Raw genomic sequence first — 19,676 nt, 5'->3', positions numbered from 1 at the left:
CGGGCAGTCTGTGTGTGGGGACAGCCTGGAAAGTCAGGAGGCAGATCTCCAGGTTCGTGTCTACGACCAGAAGCCTCAATAAAGCCACTATTATCCTGTTTTCGTTACGACAGGCTTTTGCCACTTCTCCAAACGCACTGCTTCCTCTTCATGTCACATCTTAACTGAGGCTCTGCATCTGTCCTCAGCTCTGCTGCCATCAATCTCGGGACCACAGCAAATTGCCACCGACTACCCAGCGAGACGGGGCCGGGATCCAGAACCACAGGCTCCTGAAATTTGAGAAGAAATGTTGCAAGCTAGTCACTGGCTTTAGCGAAGCCAGGATTTAATTCACAGCTTTTGTTAATCTGAAGAGGTCTGGGCAGCATCGGAGATCTGTCTGCAGGCTTTTTATACGCGGCGTTGGATGCAGGAAGTAAACAGGGAGGGATCTGCAGGGTACAGGAGTCAGGCCCTTGCAAACATCCCTCCAGGAGCACCACTTCGCCACGGAGGACCTCTTGGAGCAGCCACCTCTGAGAGCAGGACTCGGAGGTGGAAACCACATGATCCAAATGGACCGGGGGCAACTTTAAACATAAAGGCTGCTGAGAAAGAGATCTAGGAATTGGAGTACCATAAAGGCAGCTGTCAGGTACCTGCACAGGATGCTGACGGGCGATTTGACAAGAGCTAGGCAGCCGATGAGCTAGGGCTCCTTCCTGTCGCACTGGCAGCACAGCCTCAACGTTTCCTCCTGCAGTCATCTGTTTCTCGTGCCTTGTTCTCTGCAGAAGCAGCCTACCTCCTCGCTCGGTGCTCACATCGCACCCAGCCAGCGGCACCCGATGTTGGCCCCTGCGTAGGGCTCCCAAGTGTTACAGGAGGATAAATCACAACATGCAAAACAAAGCTGTTTATAGAGGACTTTGTTGTTGGAGCTTCCCAGATATACTGCTGGAAAAAGAACATCACATTTCATAATAATTTCCCTGACGTGTGCCAACTACAGAAGAATCTTCTTGAACCAGGGCAGCCCTGAAGTACCCCGTACCAAAGCCCTGGGTATACATACAAAGCTACTGGGGAGAAACAAGGTTTATATCCCGATTAATTGTTCTGGATGAAAATATGGGCTCTGACATAATGTAACAGCTATTTTGGCACAACTTTTGAGGAGCATGAGTAAGCAGCCTCTCCTAATTGATGTGCAGATCCTGGAGTGGGTAGTAACTGCATAATAGCTTCATGTTGTCTTCTGAAAGCTAACACAGATGTGAACCCTGTTAAACTAGTCCGCAGCCACCAGCAGCGGCTACACACTGAAAGAATTTAATCCTGTTTCATCCATTATCTACATTTGCTGCCTCCCATGGAAAATGAATATGTCCCCTATGGAAAATTAATTAGCACAGGATGGCTTGGCCATTACAGCTGCAATCAATCCAAGGGATTCCGGGTCTGGACGGTGGCAGGAGGACAAAAAGCCAACCTAAACACCTCGGTTTTCCAGCAGCTGAGCAGCGAGAGCAGCCACGTGTGCTGTTAGATCACAGCAAATGTGTGCTGAGACACCTTGGCTTAGCCTATGGTTAAAGATGTTTGTGTTAACTCGCATTACATCATATTTGCCATGAAGCAGGACTTTGCACACAGATAACTAGTGCAGTATAGCTGACATCAGTAAATTATTACACGGAATTAACTAAGCTATGCATGAGCTGTAAGATGATTAGCTCGGTGAATCAGTGTATTTGGGATGCGATTCCTAAAGAACAAGCACAAAGCTCGAGAGGAAAGCCCTGTCAGGTTACGAGAGTGCTGGCATTACTCCTCAAGAGATTCAGTACATTAAAAATCAATCATATAAAGTCAAACTGAACTCTTTCCTTTCACTGAACGTAAGCACGACACACGCCGCGCTTCCTGCTGGAACACTGGTTTCAAGTCAGCGAAATTCAGCCACATACAACCCAGCCACAGGCCAGCCACCGTACAATCACGTATCCCTTTTGCCTTGTTTTTATAAGATCAGCAGTACAATTTTACGTCCCACCTAACTCAACATAACTGCAGGCTGCTGGGGAGGAGGAGCCCTATGCTCCCATGCTCTTCGTCCTCAACCCTCCTCTGGGTTGGGTCTTCCCACTGTGCGGCCACAGCACAAGTCAGTGCTGTAAGCTGAAGGGATTTAATTGATTTTTTGAGCATGTGTGGACCTTTCCCAGTGAATCAGAGAGAGAAACAGCTGAAGGGAGAGCTGCTGTAACTGGTAACTCCTTCAGCAGGGAAGGAGCAGGACCGTGCCTCGAGGCAAGGCCGTGCCTCGCAGCAGCCGCCGCAGGACGTTAGGTGCAGCCCCAACCACGCCCGCGGTGCGCAGTCCTGCTGGCGGTCAGGAGATGAACTTTTACCCCAAATTACTGCTTGGAAGTAAAGAAGGTAAATAACAGATAACAAAGTGGCTTTTTTTTCCTCTCCTTAAATCACTGAAATGTTAGAAAAGACAAAGGCTTGGGTCCCCCGTATCCGTGCTATACGGGAGATGGCCAGGGGAGCGCCGAGCCTCCAGCATCTCTACCTTTGAAATCCAGCGGAGTACACAACAGCAAAGAATTAGAAAATGTCCACTTTAACATGACAATGCGTGTCACAGGACTACAACATGTGGACAATATTGCTTTGCAAGTGCCTTTGTGGCCATGTTCTGAATTGGCACTCTCACGTAGTCCCGATACCCCGTTTAAAAAAGATGCCCAAGCAGCATTTTGTGCACGCACCGTTCACTAGGAGCAGGGAAAACCCGCCTCTGATCCCTGCAGCCACCCAAAACCTCTAGGCAGCAGGAACTAGTGCAGTTTCCCAGGGTACTCGGAGCCTGTACCTTCTATCCAAAGGCACCTGAAGGAGCTCTGAAGCAGCACCACCCATCGGGGAAGCTCTGCACGAGGCCGTTTTGCTCCGTTTTGTGTTAGGGCTGCAGCCTGAGCACGGTGCTGGCAGCAGCAGCTGCCTGCTGTCACTGCCTGCTCTCCCAGCTTCTCTCCACTGCATCCCACATACGTGCCAATAGCGTGATGGAAATGCTGGGGCCCAAGAAAACAAGTCAGCCCGTACGAATCAAGGAGATGTTATCAGCGCAGTCCTGGAAAGCACGGGGCCGTGGGACTTACCGCACATACACCAGAGCACGGGCCAGCTCTCGGTCTGACACTTTCTGGGGAAAATTCAAGCTGCTTGCCTTGGAGAGAAGCAGCAGCACGCAGCTCTCCTCCGACGGTGGGGCTTCTTAACAGTCCTCTAGCCAGAAGAGTTGGGTACCGCTTTTCTTTGTAAAGGCTGTGCTGGGATGTAAAATGCAGGCACGGCAGTACGAAGAACGTTAGTATATAAGTCACAAAGGCCAGGCCAATTTTTGTGAAGCAGCTCTGCTGCCCGCAGGTATAATTCTTCTTCCACGTACCATCCTTCTGTGCCTCTCTCTAACAATACGCTCACGTAGAAGATGCTGGAGTCTGGATTTACTCTTAGCTACAGTGCAGAAGGGGATCCCCGTCAGGAAGTCTGCACCACCCAGCTGAACCGGGAGTCCCTCCATCACGTACACTTTTCATCCAGCAGCTGAGCACCTCACACCTTCTGGCAATCGTGCTGTCACAGCCATCCAAACGTACAGAGTTCAGAAAAAGCCGTACCGTAGACTCAAATGCAATAATAAGTCAGTGTGCAACAAGAGAAATCCCAACCCCGTTACTAAATCCCAATTACATTCAGAGCATTCCCCAACTATCCAAACGCAGAGGTGAGGCAGTGCCTTCAAGACACTTTTCACTGCGACCTCGGCATCTAGCACAGCTCCCTCTCAGCTGCGCGTAATCCAATTTCTGCACTATCCTGTTTCAATCTCTCGTTACTGAATATCTTTCACGTTTTAATTCACATGACATTAGATTGGCTGCGCTAAACGAGCACCTTTTGAACCCCAGAATAAAATGGAGGTTAATTACTAAACCAGATTTTTAAGCGAGAGTAAAACTCGATTAACGCCTAGAGCAATGCTAAACCTGACAACTTAATTGAAGTTCAGCACTGCAGAGTTAAACTGCCCCGGCAGCTTCACTCCGGCAGCAGCTCTCGCGGTGCAAACAGCCTCCCGGGATCCCAGGCTGCACCCAGATCCCACTGGCTACCTGCCCTGCTCTGCCTGCCAGGGGTCCTCTCCAGCAGGGAGAGGCCTCCTGGCTAGCAGCACAAGAAGGGGTCCCCGAGCCACCGGAAGGAACAGAGCGAGGCCTCGAGGAACTGCAGGAAACCCCAGAAGCGTGTGGCCACGAGCATGGTGCACTCGTGCCTACGCATTAACGCATAAAGGCATTCCCCGGCACTCAGCCTCGCCGCAATCGTGTCGCTGCCTCCCGACACCTTCAGACAGCCAAGCCCAGGTCCCACCAGCCCTGTTTGCTCCCAGACCTCGCAGCAAAACGCTCCGGTGGGGCTCGGGGCTGGCTTTGTGACCAGACGCCCAAAGCTCTGCCCTGCCACCTCCCAGCTCCCTCGTGCACAGCGCCGGGGCAGGCCCACAGGAGCTGCGGGGCAAAACGAGCGCTGGCTGCACAGCTAGAGGCAAAAGCCTGCCTTCACACGGCGTTAACGTTGTGCCTGAGGCACCCAACAACCGAGCCTTACAGCACCCCTGGGAGCGCAGGTATTGCTGCTTTCTGTCTGCCACCCAAAGCTACCCTCGTTCACACGAGAAAAGGCCAAAACGGCCACATAAACATGGACATATCCTCATCTATAAACGTCACGTAAGAAGGACTGCTGCCTGCTCTGGGTCTCAGGTTTCCCTGGAGCTTCTGGTGGCAGAAGGGCACCGAGCCTCTCCCCCAGAAAGCGCCGCCCGGGGAAAACACCCTTAACTTTCAGCCCATTTCTCAATAGTTTCTGGAAATGCAGAAGGAACAAAAACTGAAGCAGTAAACATGGTTTGTTTTCCATACTTGATGTTCTGCTATTGCCCGTCAACTGCAGTTACCAAAACACGTCAGAGCTTGGCAACGGAGAGGAATGAGCGGTGCCTCTGAGAGCACCAAGAGGAGGCCGTACCGCCAGCACCCGGCCACTTCCACGTCTAACGCCGAGCGAACCAAGCGGGGCTGCGGTGGCACGGCACAGCACCGGGCTCTTACTGGCTGTCGACAGCCTCGTGAAAGATTTGCACTTCGCTGCTGCACTTCTTTTACCCTGGAAGGCACCTCTGAAGCATCCCAATACACTCTTTTTTCCCCACTGAAGAATGTATTCTGTAACACCTCCAGCTCGGCGGTCCTTGGAGCTGCCAAAAGGAATTCGCAGAGCGCTGAAGCGCAGCCCTACAAAGCTGCGTGTTGCATCCGGTGCAGGAGCAGTCCTGAGTACGGCTCAGGTACTCAGCTCCATGTGGGGTTTGCCAAGCGTAGGTTGCACACCCTCCTCGTGAGCACAGAAGCAGTTACAAAGAGGCCCCGGGTGTGCAGCACACTGGGAACAGATTCTAGAATTATCTCCCCAACATGAAATGGCCAAAGTTCATGTTTACTGTTTTACCAGCAATTTTGCCTTTGGTGTATGAATTCACAATGGACAAGTCAGTGCTGGTGCATCAAAGAACTGGAATATTTTAGTCAAAGCCTCGTGGAATTATTACACATGTTAAGCAGCTCAGATAACATCACCGGTGGTGAACGTTTGTCAAACGCTTTGCAAAACAGCACCCGGGCACGGTGCTGCAGCACCGGGCACCTCTGCACCAAAGCTGAAGCTCTCATTAAACGTAGCACCACGTCGTAGGGTCCTTCGCAGCTTTGCCACAAGGAAGAACGACAGAGGGAAACCTGGTCTGTGTCAAACAAGGGTGAATCAAAGCAGGGAGGAAAACCTGGCGGCCTCCGAGGCGAGGCAGAAAAGGGCGATGAGGCACCTCAGTGACTGAGGCTGTCGAAGCACCTCAATGACTCCGTATAGCCACTGGGAAAAAAAAAACGTGAAGACTTGAAAATAAGCCTGTTGTAAATTTTCAGATCCCTTCCACATTAGGCCCAATACAAGATTTGATAGCTTTTGCATTTGCATTAGCAAATTGCATAGCTTTTTGCATTTTGCATAGCCTGCATTTGATAGCTTTGAGTACAACGTAGCTCTGATTCAGAAAGCCACAGCCAGACCCAGCTCCTTTGCTGTCACCACAGGCACACACAAGTGTGCAGGGAACCCTCTTAACGGCTTAGGCACGTGCAAATCTCACTACTTCTCTCCCAAATGCCTCAAATTTTCCAGTGCTGAGAACGTTACTTCTTTCCTTCATCTCACTGAAGTAAAATACAATAAGATGAGCCAACGCTATCAGGACATCAGGAACTAAATGGGCGGTTAACACTTGGGGAAAAAAAAGCCTCTCTGACAGTGCTCTTCCCCCGTTAAAGAGCCTGCACTGAAGTTCAGTCAGCTCTGTACCGCTTGTCAAAGTCAATGCATTTATCTTTTCCTACTGGGATTTTATTTTTTTTAACCTTTTCTTTCCTATGTAGTGTTTCACTGGAAGCAGAATGTATTGAAATCGGTGTCAGGCTGCGAGGTGCACCAGATTCAACAGCCTGCCGTATGCTGAACGCCCTTCTTCCAGTCCAACAGCGTATTTAAGCCACGTGCTGAAACTTCAGCACAAAGCCTTCAGCAGCACAGTTCTCATGCCGAGGGTTTGCTGGGCCAGGGACAGAGCACTGCCCGCATCTGTCACCACCGGGCTGCAACAAGTTTAAACCCACAAGTACAGAACTGATTAATTTATTTAGGATTCTGAAATAACAAATACGTTGAAGTGTTTTGCTGAACTGCAGTGTAATCGAGGAAAGCCTTTAAGCATAGGCTTTAGCACGTTTAATTCGGTTCTCCTTCAAAGAAGCGCAGACACAAGCCCTGAATGCCTTCCTTAACTTGCAACACCCCCCGCACAGAGGATTCAAAGTACAGGAGGGAAAAAAAAAAAAAATCCTGGAGTAGGCATTTTCTCAGGGAGAATGGGAGAGACTGTACATCACTTAATATTTTGTTTACTTTTAAGATTCCGAACAAGCTCAAGTTGCTTTGAAAATTCCAGGTCATAAACCATCATTTACTTAACTCCCTGAATTTTAACTCGAATTCTCATCTTCATCAAACAAGACGGCAAGAAACAGAAAAGAGCCTGTTACCAAACACTTAGATAAAATCCAGTTAAATTATCCAGATGGTTTTCATTCCACAGAAAATACTAAACCAGCAGTTTGCAGAGCACAGCATTCTCTAAATGCACAAAATACAGGGAAAACAATGCACAAGTGGAAAGTGTAAATGCTGAGCCAGTTACATTTTTGTTCCAGCAGAAATGCAACCCCGTCAATACAATCTTGCAGCTCGAGAGCACCCATCCTTCTGCTACAAAGGGTGCTCTGCAATCTGCGGAAGTTCCTAGTGACGTGCCCGCAGTTCCTAATTTCACTGCTTGTTTTTCCCACGCTGCATAAAGAAGGGAGGAATTGCATTTCCACCACAGAGCCCCCAAAGCCAAGTATTCCTTACAGCCCCACACGAAGCCAGACAGCACCTACTGGATGTCTTCTGTTCTTGGGATGAATCTGCAAGCAAGCAGCCAGATTTAGTCCTTATCAGAAGCACAGCCCTTAAATACGGGGAAGACTGTCTTGGAATAAATAGTGATTACAGCATTTTAAGAGCTGTGAAAGTCCTTGCCACAAATAGGTAAATAAACCCGCTGAAAAAAGACAAGGAAGACAGATCCTGCAATTTTCTGCACTGCGTTATTTTATAAACCTGGTTTTCCTCAGCGCAAAGGTGTTAAGTTACGGATGGGAAACACGCATCAGATAATTGTATGACAGCACCTGAAACGATTCGAACCCGCCCCAGCAGAATTAGAAAACCGACCAGAAAGATCGGCAACAGCCGAGCCATGGAGAGAAGCCTCGTCCCGTGGAGATCCTGCACCTCGGCACAACTCCTGCCAGCACCTTCGTTAGAAAGGCAAAGTGAGAGATAATTAAGTCTCCTCCGCAAAAGACGACTCCTTCGGCACGACGGCAATTAGTGCCTGCTCCGAGGCACCTCTCCCGGAGCGCAGGAGCTCTGAAGGCAGGGTGGCTCTCTGCTGCTGATACCTTTGGGGAAGGCCGAAAGGGTGCAGGAAACCCCTCCGTGCCTTTGCAGACATCCAGCAGCAGGCACCAGCAGGCCCCTGCGGCCAGAGCTGTTTCCCTGCACCCTGACATTTCTGCCCCCAGCAGCTCTGAGCTGCTGCAGTACCGGCCGGATCCCCCAAACAGGGGGGTTTGTTTCAGGCATTTCTCTGCCACATGTGATAAAACCAAGTTATTCCCGGCCCCCAGCACCGGCAGGGCTCGCAGCTCCCACAGTTCGGCTTCGTACAGCACGTATCAAAGGCTCTGTTAGCTGGGAACCAAATTATCACTTGCAGAATAGTTTGGCAATTAGACTGAAACTGCAAATTGTGCAATGAACTGAACCAAAAAACAAGTCTGCGACAGAGCCCAAACCTTATTCCATCTCCTGCCTTACTCACTCGACTCCTTTGAACCAACCCACCTCTACCGAGCCTGCCTCCTCTCGCTGCACCGCGCACCATTTCACCTTCCTATAGGACTAAGTGCTCTCAAGAACTCCCTGTATTTGTCCTCACTCCTCATATCCACCTCCTTTACCAATATATACAATTCAGAGAGGCTTTCTGATCACCAATTCCATCAGAATCACCTTCCTTGCCCCCCGCAGCAATGCCTGGTTCCCGTAACGCTACGAACGCTTTGCGTCCATCCAACTGCCCGTGCCACAGATGTCACCGCCGCTCAGGTGTCACGCAGCTCCCTCTATTTCACGCTGTGACCCCAATTGCAGAGATTTGGGCAAGTGCCTTTATGGAACAGATGGAGCTGAAAAGGATCTAATTTGCGAGAGCGTCCTCCCCGCTTCCTGGTAGAGCTGTCTCACTACGGAAAAATTATCTTCTGGAGCAGGATGAGAACAACTCCAGGTGAACGCTCACTCCCCGGTGCTACCAGGCCACTCCCGCCCCTAACAGTTCAAGGAATATTACATGAGGCAAAATGAAGTAGCTCCTGCCAAAGATGCACCTCAGAAAGCCCGTGGTTTATTGGTTTGGACACTTCCAAGGGGTGGTGGACACATCCAATCCCATGTTTTGGGTCAGACAGAGATAAGAACTCAAAACTTCTACATCCTGCGTGGATAAAACGGGGGCAGGAGGCGTTGCACCAGCTGCTCATCCCCAGAGCAGAACTGTCTTTGACACCAAGAAAGGTTTAGCAACGGCTCACCTGGAGCAAACAAACAAGTCTTCAAGGGACAGCATTAAACATGAATGGCTTTGGTGCTCATGGTACATACCCTTCTACCCCTCGCTGGCTGACTCAGGCAATGCCCCACACTGCGCCAATTTTCACGAGCCTTTGGCAGCAGGCTTTGGGCAGCCCCACCTCGTGGGACACGTCCCTGCCCGCGGCAGGGGGCTGGACTGGATGACCTTTAAAGGTCCCTTCCAACCCAAACCATTCTCTACAGCCACATCTTCCCCCTACGTTCAGTAAGGAACCTAGACACCTACCTCGCTTTTTTAATTTTTCCCCCTTTCCTTAATGCCACTAGGCAGCAGAAGACACAAAAACGAGATGATGCAACGCAAAACCAAAGTTCCCCTTATGAATATAGCCCTAGGTGCCCAACAGGATGTGACAGGTGGACAAGCAGGCAAGCAGAACAGGAGGATGAGGTCACAAAATAAGCAGTTGCAGAGCATACTATTAATCTTAAATTCCAAACTCATTATGCACAAGACTAACAAACAAAGGAGCAGCTTAACAGATTTACAGGCTGCCTTCTCAAAGGGCGGAATAATTATTTATCAGATAGCAAGCCTCGTCCTACAGCAGCAATAAATAAAGTAATCCCCACAACTCTTAACTATGGCCATGTCTCCGCCAGGCAGACTGACATCTGGGACGTGCCTCTGGCTGGGCTGAGCTTGGGTAAGACTGTAAATATTTGGTACAAATAAAACAAAGCTTGCTAGACGGAGCAGAAGCCCAGACACAGTAGTTAATGGCATCCCAGGGGACCCACAGCGTGGGCCCCACGCTTCCCTGCGCTCATCTCAGCCCGGCTTCCAGCGAGCAGCCCAGAGCAGGATTTTGCCTTTGCTTTTCTGTCAGGTCCTCTCCTGCACGTTGACAGATCCCGGTATCGTTCTGATTTCACCCTCTGGGCTTGTAACTTATTTATTTAAGGTGACGGAAGAACCGTAAGAAGGAAGGGTTTGTTTTGTCCCTTCACCCTCTGTATTCCTAGTTTGGCTTTACAACTGCATGTTATCAGGCAGGGTCACGTTTTGGAAATGCTTTTTCTGAAGAAGTCTTGTTGTATAATACATACTCCCCTTCTTTATTGAGAGAAATCTCAAAGAATCTCTGAAAGAAACAGTAAACGTGCACACAACAGGCTTAGCCAGGCTCTCCCAAGCCTTTCAATGATTCCTTTCATGTCCTCAGCACTCCCACAGCTTCCCAGCCTGAAGCTCCGGGACTACAGCCCCCTCGTGCCCGTCCTCCTCACCTCATGCCATCTGACAGCTTCCACAGCCTCTCCCGTCTTCTCACCCTGCCACAGCTCACGGTTGATTCAGCTCCATCCCAAGTCTTCTAGCTGGCTTTTTCTCCTCCAGAAAGTCTCTCAGTGATTCCTATTTTCTGTGTGTGTGTTTACATGTTAGGACAGGATGGCTGGGAGTAAGATTAGTAAAGGTCGTTAATCATTCCTTTCTCCCTTCTCTGCAGCATCCTTCATTCAGAACATTCCAGTGGTTCCCACTTCTCATTGCTCCTCTGGTTTCTCTGATCCCCGAATCCCTACCCTGCCAGGTTTCTACCCTCTGTATGGCAGTTTGTGTTGTGACGTAGGGCACAGAGGAGAAACGGTGTCCCCGCATCCCGGGATCACAGGCAGGCTTCAAAACCACGGCATCTTTCATCGGCCTAACGCTTGGAGACACAGCAAACTTGGCAAGCTTCCAGCGTCGAAAATATCTCAGAGCTGATTAACGTCTTCCCATACACCCAAAACACTAATTTTCCCCATGTAAAGTCCTTTTCTCTCCAAATTTATCCCAAGTAAATTCTTTCATCTAACAACAGGCCGAAGCAGGCAGCTAATCTTTGCATCCGCACCAGCGAAGCCCGTCTGTGCTGCCTTTGCACAGGTACAAACCCTGCAGCTCGCTGTCCCATCTCTCCTCTTCCCTCCGTCCAGCCGGTCCCGCAGCACGGCCTGAGGAGGCCAGACCTCCCAGCACACTCCACGTGAGCCACACAAACCGACTGATGCACAGCAGCCACTGAAAGCGGCAGATTTAGACAGATCTCGGTTCATTTTGTGACAAAAGAGCAGCACAAATAGAGACGGTACGTACCTGTGGAACTAAATCACGTTTTTTTGGGAAGTATTTACAAAGGATGACTCCAGTTCTTCCAGGAGATTGCCACATGGTCTCCAATGCAACTGTTTTCCTTAGCTGAAATATTCCCACGCAACAGCGACTGCAGGATCAACCCCCAGCTGCCTGAAGCTGAACCTCTTATAGTCCGGGTAAGAGGAAGAAAACCCGTACATTTCTTCTGAACGCTCTTTTCTCCGAGTAACACAGAACTCACAAAACCAACTCCATGCGCCTGTAGATATACGTCTACTCAAATTGTAGGAGAATAATCTTCATGGGAACGGATTTAAAAAACAACTTGTTTACTGCTAAAGGCTGCTAATTACAATATTAAAATACTAGCCCAAACCCTGCATTAAACTCGTATTCTGTTTTACATAGCAGTACACGTAACAATCATCACAGCGAGCAGCTCTGCTGGCTCACGCTGGAAGCTGTAATTATTTATGGCTGCAACACATTTTTGCCCTTCAACCTGCCAGTCCAGTCCACACAGCAGCTGCTAGCAGCAGGTCAGGGCGGGGGGAACCTACAGGATTTCTACAGAACCACTTACCACTGAGGGACAAGGGATAAACCGCCAGACCCCGGCGTGCACGTCCAGCAGAAAGCTGCTAACACAAACGTTACGGCAGCCCTTGCAGCAGGAATGCTACCAGAAAAAGAGAGTGATCCCAACACACTGCTAGGGGTTAAAGCACCAGCTAGCAGCTGCATTCAAAGCCTTCCTTATCGATTTTCGCTATTCTTTGACTTGTACCTGCGATACTACACCCTCCTGGAAGAACATCCTCTTTGAATTTCTTATTTTCTGGTGGAGCCCATCGACATCAACGTCTAGGGCCTGTGCAAGTTGCAAGGAGAAATTCTGGTCAAGGATACCAGGACAGAGCGTTTCCAAAAGGCACCTGAAGACTATCAGTGCCCACGCACTGCAGGCACTCCCCTGGCACGTCCAGCTGCACCCAACGCCTCCCTGGCAGGCGGGCTGCGGTACTGCAGGCAGCACTGCACTGCTTGGCCCCCTCAGCTCAACACCTCCATCTTGATGCCCAAGCCAGCGTCAGCTTTCAACAGCTGCTGCAGATGTTATCACGAAGACAGACCCACGTGCCTTTTCCCATGCTGTTTTTCCTCAGTATGAAACGAAGTGTGAAACGCTATGCAAAGCAGTAGCTGTCCTGTTACTGCTTTGGTGCTAGGAAGTTCAGGGATGATGCGATAGCGATGCAGTAGTTAACTGTACAGCAAAACCTGCCGCGCTGGGCTGCTTAATCACAGTTCCTTTGTTCCAGCAAAAATTATATGAAAAGACAGTGAATTTTATCAAAGCAAAATATTACAATAATGCCTTTCAAAAACTTTTAGAATCTAAAATAGAAAGAGACAGACAATAATGGCCAAGAGCCCAACCAGCTTAATGAAAGTTTGACTCTCATTTTGTTCTCAAAACTGAAATGGCAGACTGTGCTCTGAAGACAATTAGCAGTCGACATGCAATTTCAATTTTTAGCAGAAAAGTAAACAGAACATTACTCCCACTTCATTTTTTAAGTCTTAAAGTATCTTACCCTGGAAAGCGAACAAAGAAAAGAGGACAGCACTGTTAAGGTCTGAGCAGGTTCCTCCTCTACCCTCGTTTTCAAACAGCTGTACAGATTTCTTCCTGTTAAACTTCTAATCATAGGGCATGGTGAAAGGCAACATTTCTTTATTAAATACTGCTTCCGAAAGTCTCTTTTACTCTCGTTTCCCAATCCTCTTCTAGACTGTAACCCAACAGTACAGCAGGAATTAGTCGTGCAGCCAGCCACAGTCCTGGAAGAGGCCTCTGAGACCATCACCAAGTGAGAAATAAAAGCATATACAGCCCACGATAAGCTCACAATGATCTTGTGATGACAACTACGAGGTTCACAGCACCCTAAAAAGTGCTGGTCCAGAAGCTTGTGAAAAGTACCTCCACTACAAGCAGGAAAATGAACAGCAACAGAGGCACCTCAGCTATCATCAGGCCTGCGTCAGTTTACTTTCAGCCACCTAGAAGGAGATCGTTACAGAAAAATATATATTGATTCGAGTTATAACCTGCTCTCTGTAACTCAGCCTCAGTCAGCTAGGGAAGCTTCCTGCTCCCCAGAAAGCCACGATTTATTTCATGTACGGTGTGTGTACTTACACACAGCTACTGCAGCCCAATAAAAAGACGGTGAATGCGTATGATAAAAGGTGCAAAGTCGGTGAGGCAGCTCAGTCTCCAGCTACCTGCGCACCGCACGATTGCCTTGGCAGCTAAACAAAATTCTCCTGAGAAAAGCAGACTAGGGAAGCAAAGAGGTAAAATCAAAACAAACGCAGAACAGAATTTCGCAGGCTAGTTTTGTTGTCATGCTAAATAGCAAAGGCCTACTGCAAATAAGAGAGGAGTGAGCTTCTCAAAGAGAAAAGGTCACAAGAACCTTTCACAAGGAAAAATGCTGTTACAAGGGTCGGTACCAGCTCCCGATACAAAGGAAATATGGAGACAGTGGGTTGCACAAAAACCGGTGTGTTTATACAACAGACACTCAACTACAGCCTTTCCTCTTACATCTGTTTTCAAAAATAAAAAATACAAAAATGTGCGGCTCGGTTTCCTTCTGGTGAAGTGAGTTTGAGGTGCAGAACAGACACGGGATTATTGACTCACTCACAAAAACGTTACCGATGACATTTCAGAGAGACAGACTTTTGGCTCAGCTCTCCTCCCACTGCTGTCAGTTCAGCCTTTAGCATCGACTCCAGCCAGTCCTGGCCTAGGTACCACTGTAAACACTGATATCGTTACCTTTTACTTTGAAATGTGTCATGCTCCTCGTCACAGACGGAAAAATATTTCAGGAACTTTTTAAGTACGTTCCTCCAAGATCCACTTTTATTTTTTTAAGCACGCTGAGACGCGGTTCCTGGATGCAGGCACATGTGACCTGTTCTAAATAAAGGATATTTTCCACTTCTTGCACAACTGGAACAGATATAAGCAGTAGCTTGAACAAACTGCATTGCAGAACCCAACCAGAATATAAAACACTTGAACGAGATCCATAAATAGCAGTAGTATGAAAAGACTACCTCCAATAAAGCACAAACTCGACGTTGAGAAGCCTAATGCAATCAAGTTCCAATTTAATCACACCGCAAAGTTCATTTACAGAATTAAATCTGATCATCTGCAGACTACGGCAGATGTCCTGTTTGGCTCTAGAGCTAAGTACACATTTCAAAAATGTGTGCCTCTGGATAAATTAGTTTCCTCCACAACACTGCGCATCAGAAGGGAAGCTTTCACTAAATCTCGTTTTCATTGTTCAGTGCAGCACCCTAAGAGAGGAGGGGAAGGCTCTGCAGAGGATCCAAACCGGACAGAGACAAGGTGCTCGCTGACACAAGTCAGATACCGAATCGTTACACAAGAAGGGATTTGGGCACCTGGAATGAGGAGAACTTTGCGGAAACCTCACTGCTGTAGTAATGACAAACCCTACACCCCAACGTCACTGCTCAGAAAGAATAAGCTTCCCCTAGAACTATCGTGCAACTTCAAAGCATTTCCTAATCATTTTTTCAACAAAAAATACCCCCAGTAACTGGATCATTCAGGTGCTTTTTAACCAGTCAGAATATAAATAAGGTGGAAAAGGGCAATAAAAAAATTGCACAAATAGTAATTTAACTGTAGGTACGTGATTTCACACAGAGCAAGGCAATAAATTTCAACTGACAGTTATCGTCTGGCACTTATGAGGACATGTACATATAGCACAGGATCAGAAGCCAGAGAAAAGCATGTGAATCTAGGGGTTTTTTGCACATCTGGGTTAGTTCCGATCACCCCGTGCTTTGGTCCATTTTTTTATTTTTTTATTTTTACACTAAGCATCTCAGGGGGTTACGCTGTGCCTTCAGGGTCCTTTCTCTGTATTCGCTGAGAGGGAAGTGTACAGAACAGGGCAGGAGCTGGGTCAATAACTGGTAACTGCACACCGTACAATAAATAGGGTAAGGTAAACATTACAGCAACCAAGAGGAGTGCAGCAGCAGACCGAAGCCTTTTTCTTCCAGGTACCAGTTTGGTACCCAAAACGTAGCTTTAATAATTCGAATGATTTAAAGAATCCACGTTAGGATTATGACAGACGTAACTTATGCCCAGTGTTCTGGTGACTGTGCAGACACGACATCTGTGTTTCCGACTGCTAATAACTGATTATTTTCTTCAGCTGATTGTTTGAAAATAAAACTCCACCCATTTCATTGTGCACTGTTTGCACCAAAAAAAAAAGAAATCTTACTTACATCTTGTTTGTTACACAAGCACGTATGTATTTAACAGCGTGCGCTTATAAATTAAGGCTATTGGCTTCAAAACGTGGCAGCAGAGGAACGAAGTATGAATGTGAGGAAAGGAGAAAAAAAAAATCTCACTGCCTTACTAGCTAGGCATATAATCCAGTTTCCTCCCACAGTGAAAAGGGACTCTGGAGAAACCGGAGCAACCAAAACATTTTCTCAGTTTTCAAAGATGTTCAACCACAGCAAATTCCAGAGAACCCTGAAACGTATCTAGCACTTCGCACAAGAAGCCCAGTTCTTGTTAGTCTGAGGGGGTTAGGAAACGGTTGGAAATGATGCATCTTCACCCAGTGTGTTCTCTTCATCCCTTGTGATTAAAGCTTTTTGCTGGGCTTACATTTTCCCTTGGCCTCTAGCACTCAATTGTGGCTTGGCCGAACTTAGTACAGTATTTACAGCAAAAAGCTTTTATTAGTGGACCCCTTGCGGCTTTGGATTGCAGAGTCGAATTATGAAATATGGATGGAGTAACTGTGAGGGCACGCCAAAGAGGAGGAAAATTTAACTGGATGTCATGTTCAAAAGCGAGCAATTTGGAAGGAAAAAAATAGGAGACTTCTACCTGAAAGAGAGACAGCCCGGGCTGTTAAACCGGGCAATAAAGAAGTTTCGTCTGGGGTCAGAGCCACCGGCGCTCTTGCATATTTCTGACGTGGGGGGCTTTTTCTATCTGCTCACAACTTCAGCGCTATGAGTAAGCTGAAGATGCTTCTCACTTCTTACGGTTAAAAGCCATCAGAGAAAGCCCTGAATGTTGCTAGGAAATCAGCAGTTCCCACCAGGGAAAACAGCGGATTGCTATTGAGACTCCTCTCCTAATATCAGCGCTTGCCTCTGCTCTGCCTGCTCCCCAGGCGCTTTCCCAGAGCCAGACTGCGGAGCAGACCGCACGACAGCGACTCGCATGGCCGCGGCCCCGCCGTTACGCCGCTGGAACCTGGTGCTGCTCCGCTGCTGGGCAATTACTCCTGATTTACATCCGCGAGGGAAAGCAGCACGGCCACGCTGGACACCGCCACCGCCATCGGTCGGACTGGTTTGGGGCCTGAGCCGCGCTGAGGGCCTGCAGAAGTCCCCGCAGATTGCGATCTGCGTGTCACGAAGCAAACAGGTTTGTGAGCAGCTTCTGCCACCAGCTATCACCACGTTCTATCAGTCTGGCTCCGGGGACGGGTTTACAGGGACCTACCCCGGGCCCCTGGGTCCTTTGCTCCTGCAGCTCCCACGAGGCCAGGAGGACCCCGGGGATGCCGTGGGGTGACACAGCGAGGTGACTGACAGACGTCGGTGCTGTCCGTCAGCACGGCCAGGCCCTTACTGTGCCCTCTTCTTGTAGCCTGGGTGCACGTGGAGGGACAGGAGTGCCGTCTGGGGCCCAGCCGCTCACCTCTCCAACAACCCAGGTGGAAAGCGATCGGGCGCTGGGCTGAGGCAGCAGCAGGGTGGCTGGGCGGCTCTCGCAGGGCCCCTCAGGAGCAGCCGCTGAGGAGGTACTGGGGACATTCAGGGAAGCTGGAGGTGACAACGTTTGGGAGATGGCCAAGTACTCCAGCGCTTCGTTATGGAGTACCTCTATTCACTTCCCCACAGGAGAAGCAAGCAATGCAGGGCTGCGTTCAGGTCCCAAAGCATCAAGTCACACGAATGAGAAGCAGCTGGAACACAGAATCACAGAAACCCATCTGCATGAACGAACAGCTCAGGTCACATAAAGACCTGGTACCTGTGCTCCCTGCCTGCACCGTCTCAAGGAGAAGCCAGCCTGCCGGTCACAGAGGGGATGCATACACGGGGACAAGCCTCGCACACCAGTTAGAATCTGTGACCTGCACAAACCAGGCTGTGTTACAGCTGTGCGAGGTTCCAGCGACCTGCACGACTGCCACACACCAGTGACCACGTGGACACCGACCCTGGGGCTGTCCCACCTGCCTCCATCGCAGCTGGAGCCACTGCCAACGACTCTATCTCCTCCGCACTCTTCTCCCTCCTCACGTTAGCCTGGTTTCTACCCCTCTGCCTGGGTAACGGCAGCCTCCCTGCACAGCCTCGGAGGGCAGAGGAGTTGTGCAGCTCCGAGGGGCAGCCTGGCACACCCCAGCCGCCTGCCACCCTACTCCCACCGCCACACGTGGCGCCTCTTGGTGACACCGCAGGCCTGACTGCGGGGCTGCCGTGAAGACAGGCTGTGGGAGACAGCACTCGCAAGCCCTTGCGACAGGGACAGAGTTTGTAACACCCTGTACTACAAGGCCTTTGACGGGTCTTAAACGCTTGGAGCACGATCAAAAATTCATCTATTTACTTTGAAGTCTCTCTGACAGGCGGCACAACCTCGGCTGATTGCAGCACCCTTGTTTCCTTTGATATTTACCTTCCCATTCATTTTCCAACTACACGCACAGACGCACCAAGAGCGCCGTACCAGAGCTACCAGCCGTGACCCCGCAGGCAGGCTGACAACGGACGGGCTCACGAACCCGACGCCGCAGCCAGAAGCTCGCCTTCAAGCGCGCGCTGCCTGCGAGAGCGGCGGCGAAATGGAGGGCTGGCTGCGGACGGAGGGCTTTGAATGAAGGCGCACAGGGGCGGAGGAGGAGGAACACACCGCTAACAGGGCTCAAGGTGCGGGGGGCTCTCGGAGCGTAATTCCCTATGGCAGCGGGGCTGGGGGCTCCCCTCGTACGCATCCCTATCGTAGTGCCAGGGGGGGAAGCGGGTACCTCAAGAAAGAGCGACCCACGCGGATTTATTTCCCTTTAAAACAAAATAAAAACATCGATGCAACACAGCCGCAACGGGTAAGAATAAAGCGTGTATTTTCGGGTTAAAATAAGGCACTTTGGGAAGAAGCTGCCGAGCCAGAAGTTTCCAATCCCAGCTCTCGCCCGCGGCCAGAAGCGGGGAGGGGGGGGGGGGCGGGGGGGGGGAGGGGCCGGGGACCCCCCTTGCCGGCACCTGCCGGGGGGCAGCGGCGGGGACCCTGCTCGGCTCGTCCCGTCCCGGCGGTGCCTTCCTCTTCTTCCTCCTCCTCCTCCTGCTGCTGCTGCTGCTGCCGCCCGGCCCCGCCGCCCGTGCCCTTTACATAACGCCGCGGCCGCCGGGCCCGCCCCGCAGGCCGCACGGGGCTGCCATGACGGCAGCGGGCAGCGCGGCCCCACGGCGGCGGCGGCGGGCGGGCAGCCTCCCTCCCTCCCTCCCTCCCTCCCTCCCTCCGGGGCCGGGTGTAGGAGCCCGGAGCCCGGCGGCTCACCCACCTGCTCTTGAGCGGCTGGCTCTTCAGCTCGTAGTACGTCTTGGGCTCCTCGTGGAACTCCTCGCCCACCTCGAAGTCCGGCACGATCCCCGACTCCGCCTGCATCGTCGCCGAGGCTGGGAGAGGAGAGGCAGGGAAGGCAGGGAGGCAGGCAGCGAGGTGACCGCCGTGCCGAGCCGCTCCGTGCCGAGCCGCCCCGAGTCGCGCCGCCCCGGCCCGCCCCGCCCGGGCCCCGCAGCCCGCCCCCGGGCCGCCCCCGCTGTCACCGGCAGCGTCCTCCCCCCCCCCCCCCCCCCCCCCCGCTCCGTGTGAGGTCACGGCGTGACGTCACGGGACCGGGCCCGCCCGTGACGTCACGCCCCCTCAGAGAACAAGATGTCGGGCCGGGGGGTGCAGAGAGCCCCGGAGGGGGGGGGGCAGCCCGGCAGCTCCCGGCGGTGGGGGGGGGGGGGGGGTTCAGCACGGGGGTTTGTGGCCCTCAGAGGCTTT

At 50.8% G+C, this 19,676-nt stretch overlaps 1 protein-coding gene across 6 annotated transcripts in view; it reads right to left on the bottom strand.

The window, feature by feature from the left end:
• Positions 1–19,415, bottom strand: part of MITF (melanocyte inducing transcription factor) — a 100,256-nt gene extending 80,841 nt beyond the window's left edge. Inside the window, exon 1 of one of the 6 annotated variants that reach the window (XM_040568484.1) lies at positions 19,189–19,415. In XM_040568484.1, the coding sequence (XP_040424418.1) occupies positions 19,189–19,292 (104 nt within the window). In that variant the 5' untranslated portion in view covers positions 19,293–19,415. Of the gene's footprint in view, positions 1–3,155; positions 3,181–11,512; positions 11,849–19,188 lie in introns of those variants that run through there. The other 5 variants (XM_040568488.1, XM_040568487.1, XM_040568483.1 and 2 more) reach the window with 5 other exon arrangements.
• Between the last annotated feature and the right edge of the window lie 261 nt (positions 19,416–19,676).

This window comes from Cygnus olor, chromosome 10 (genome assembly GCF_009769625.2).
Source record: "Cygnus olor isolate bCygOlo1 chromosome 10, bCygOlo1.pri.v2, whole genome shotgun sequence".
NCBI classification, from domain to species: domain Eukaryota; kingdom Metazoa; phylum Chordata; class Aves; order Anseriformes; family Anatidae; genus Cygnus; species Cygnus olor.
This window is presented reverse-complemented; position numbering and strand designations above follow the sequence as displayed.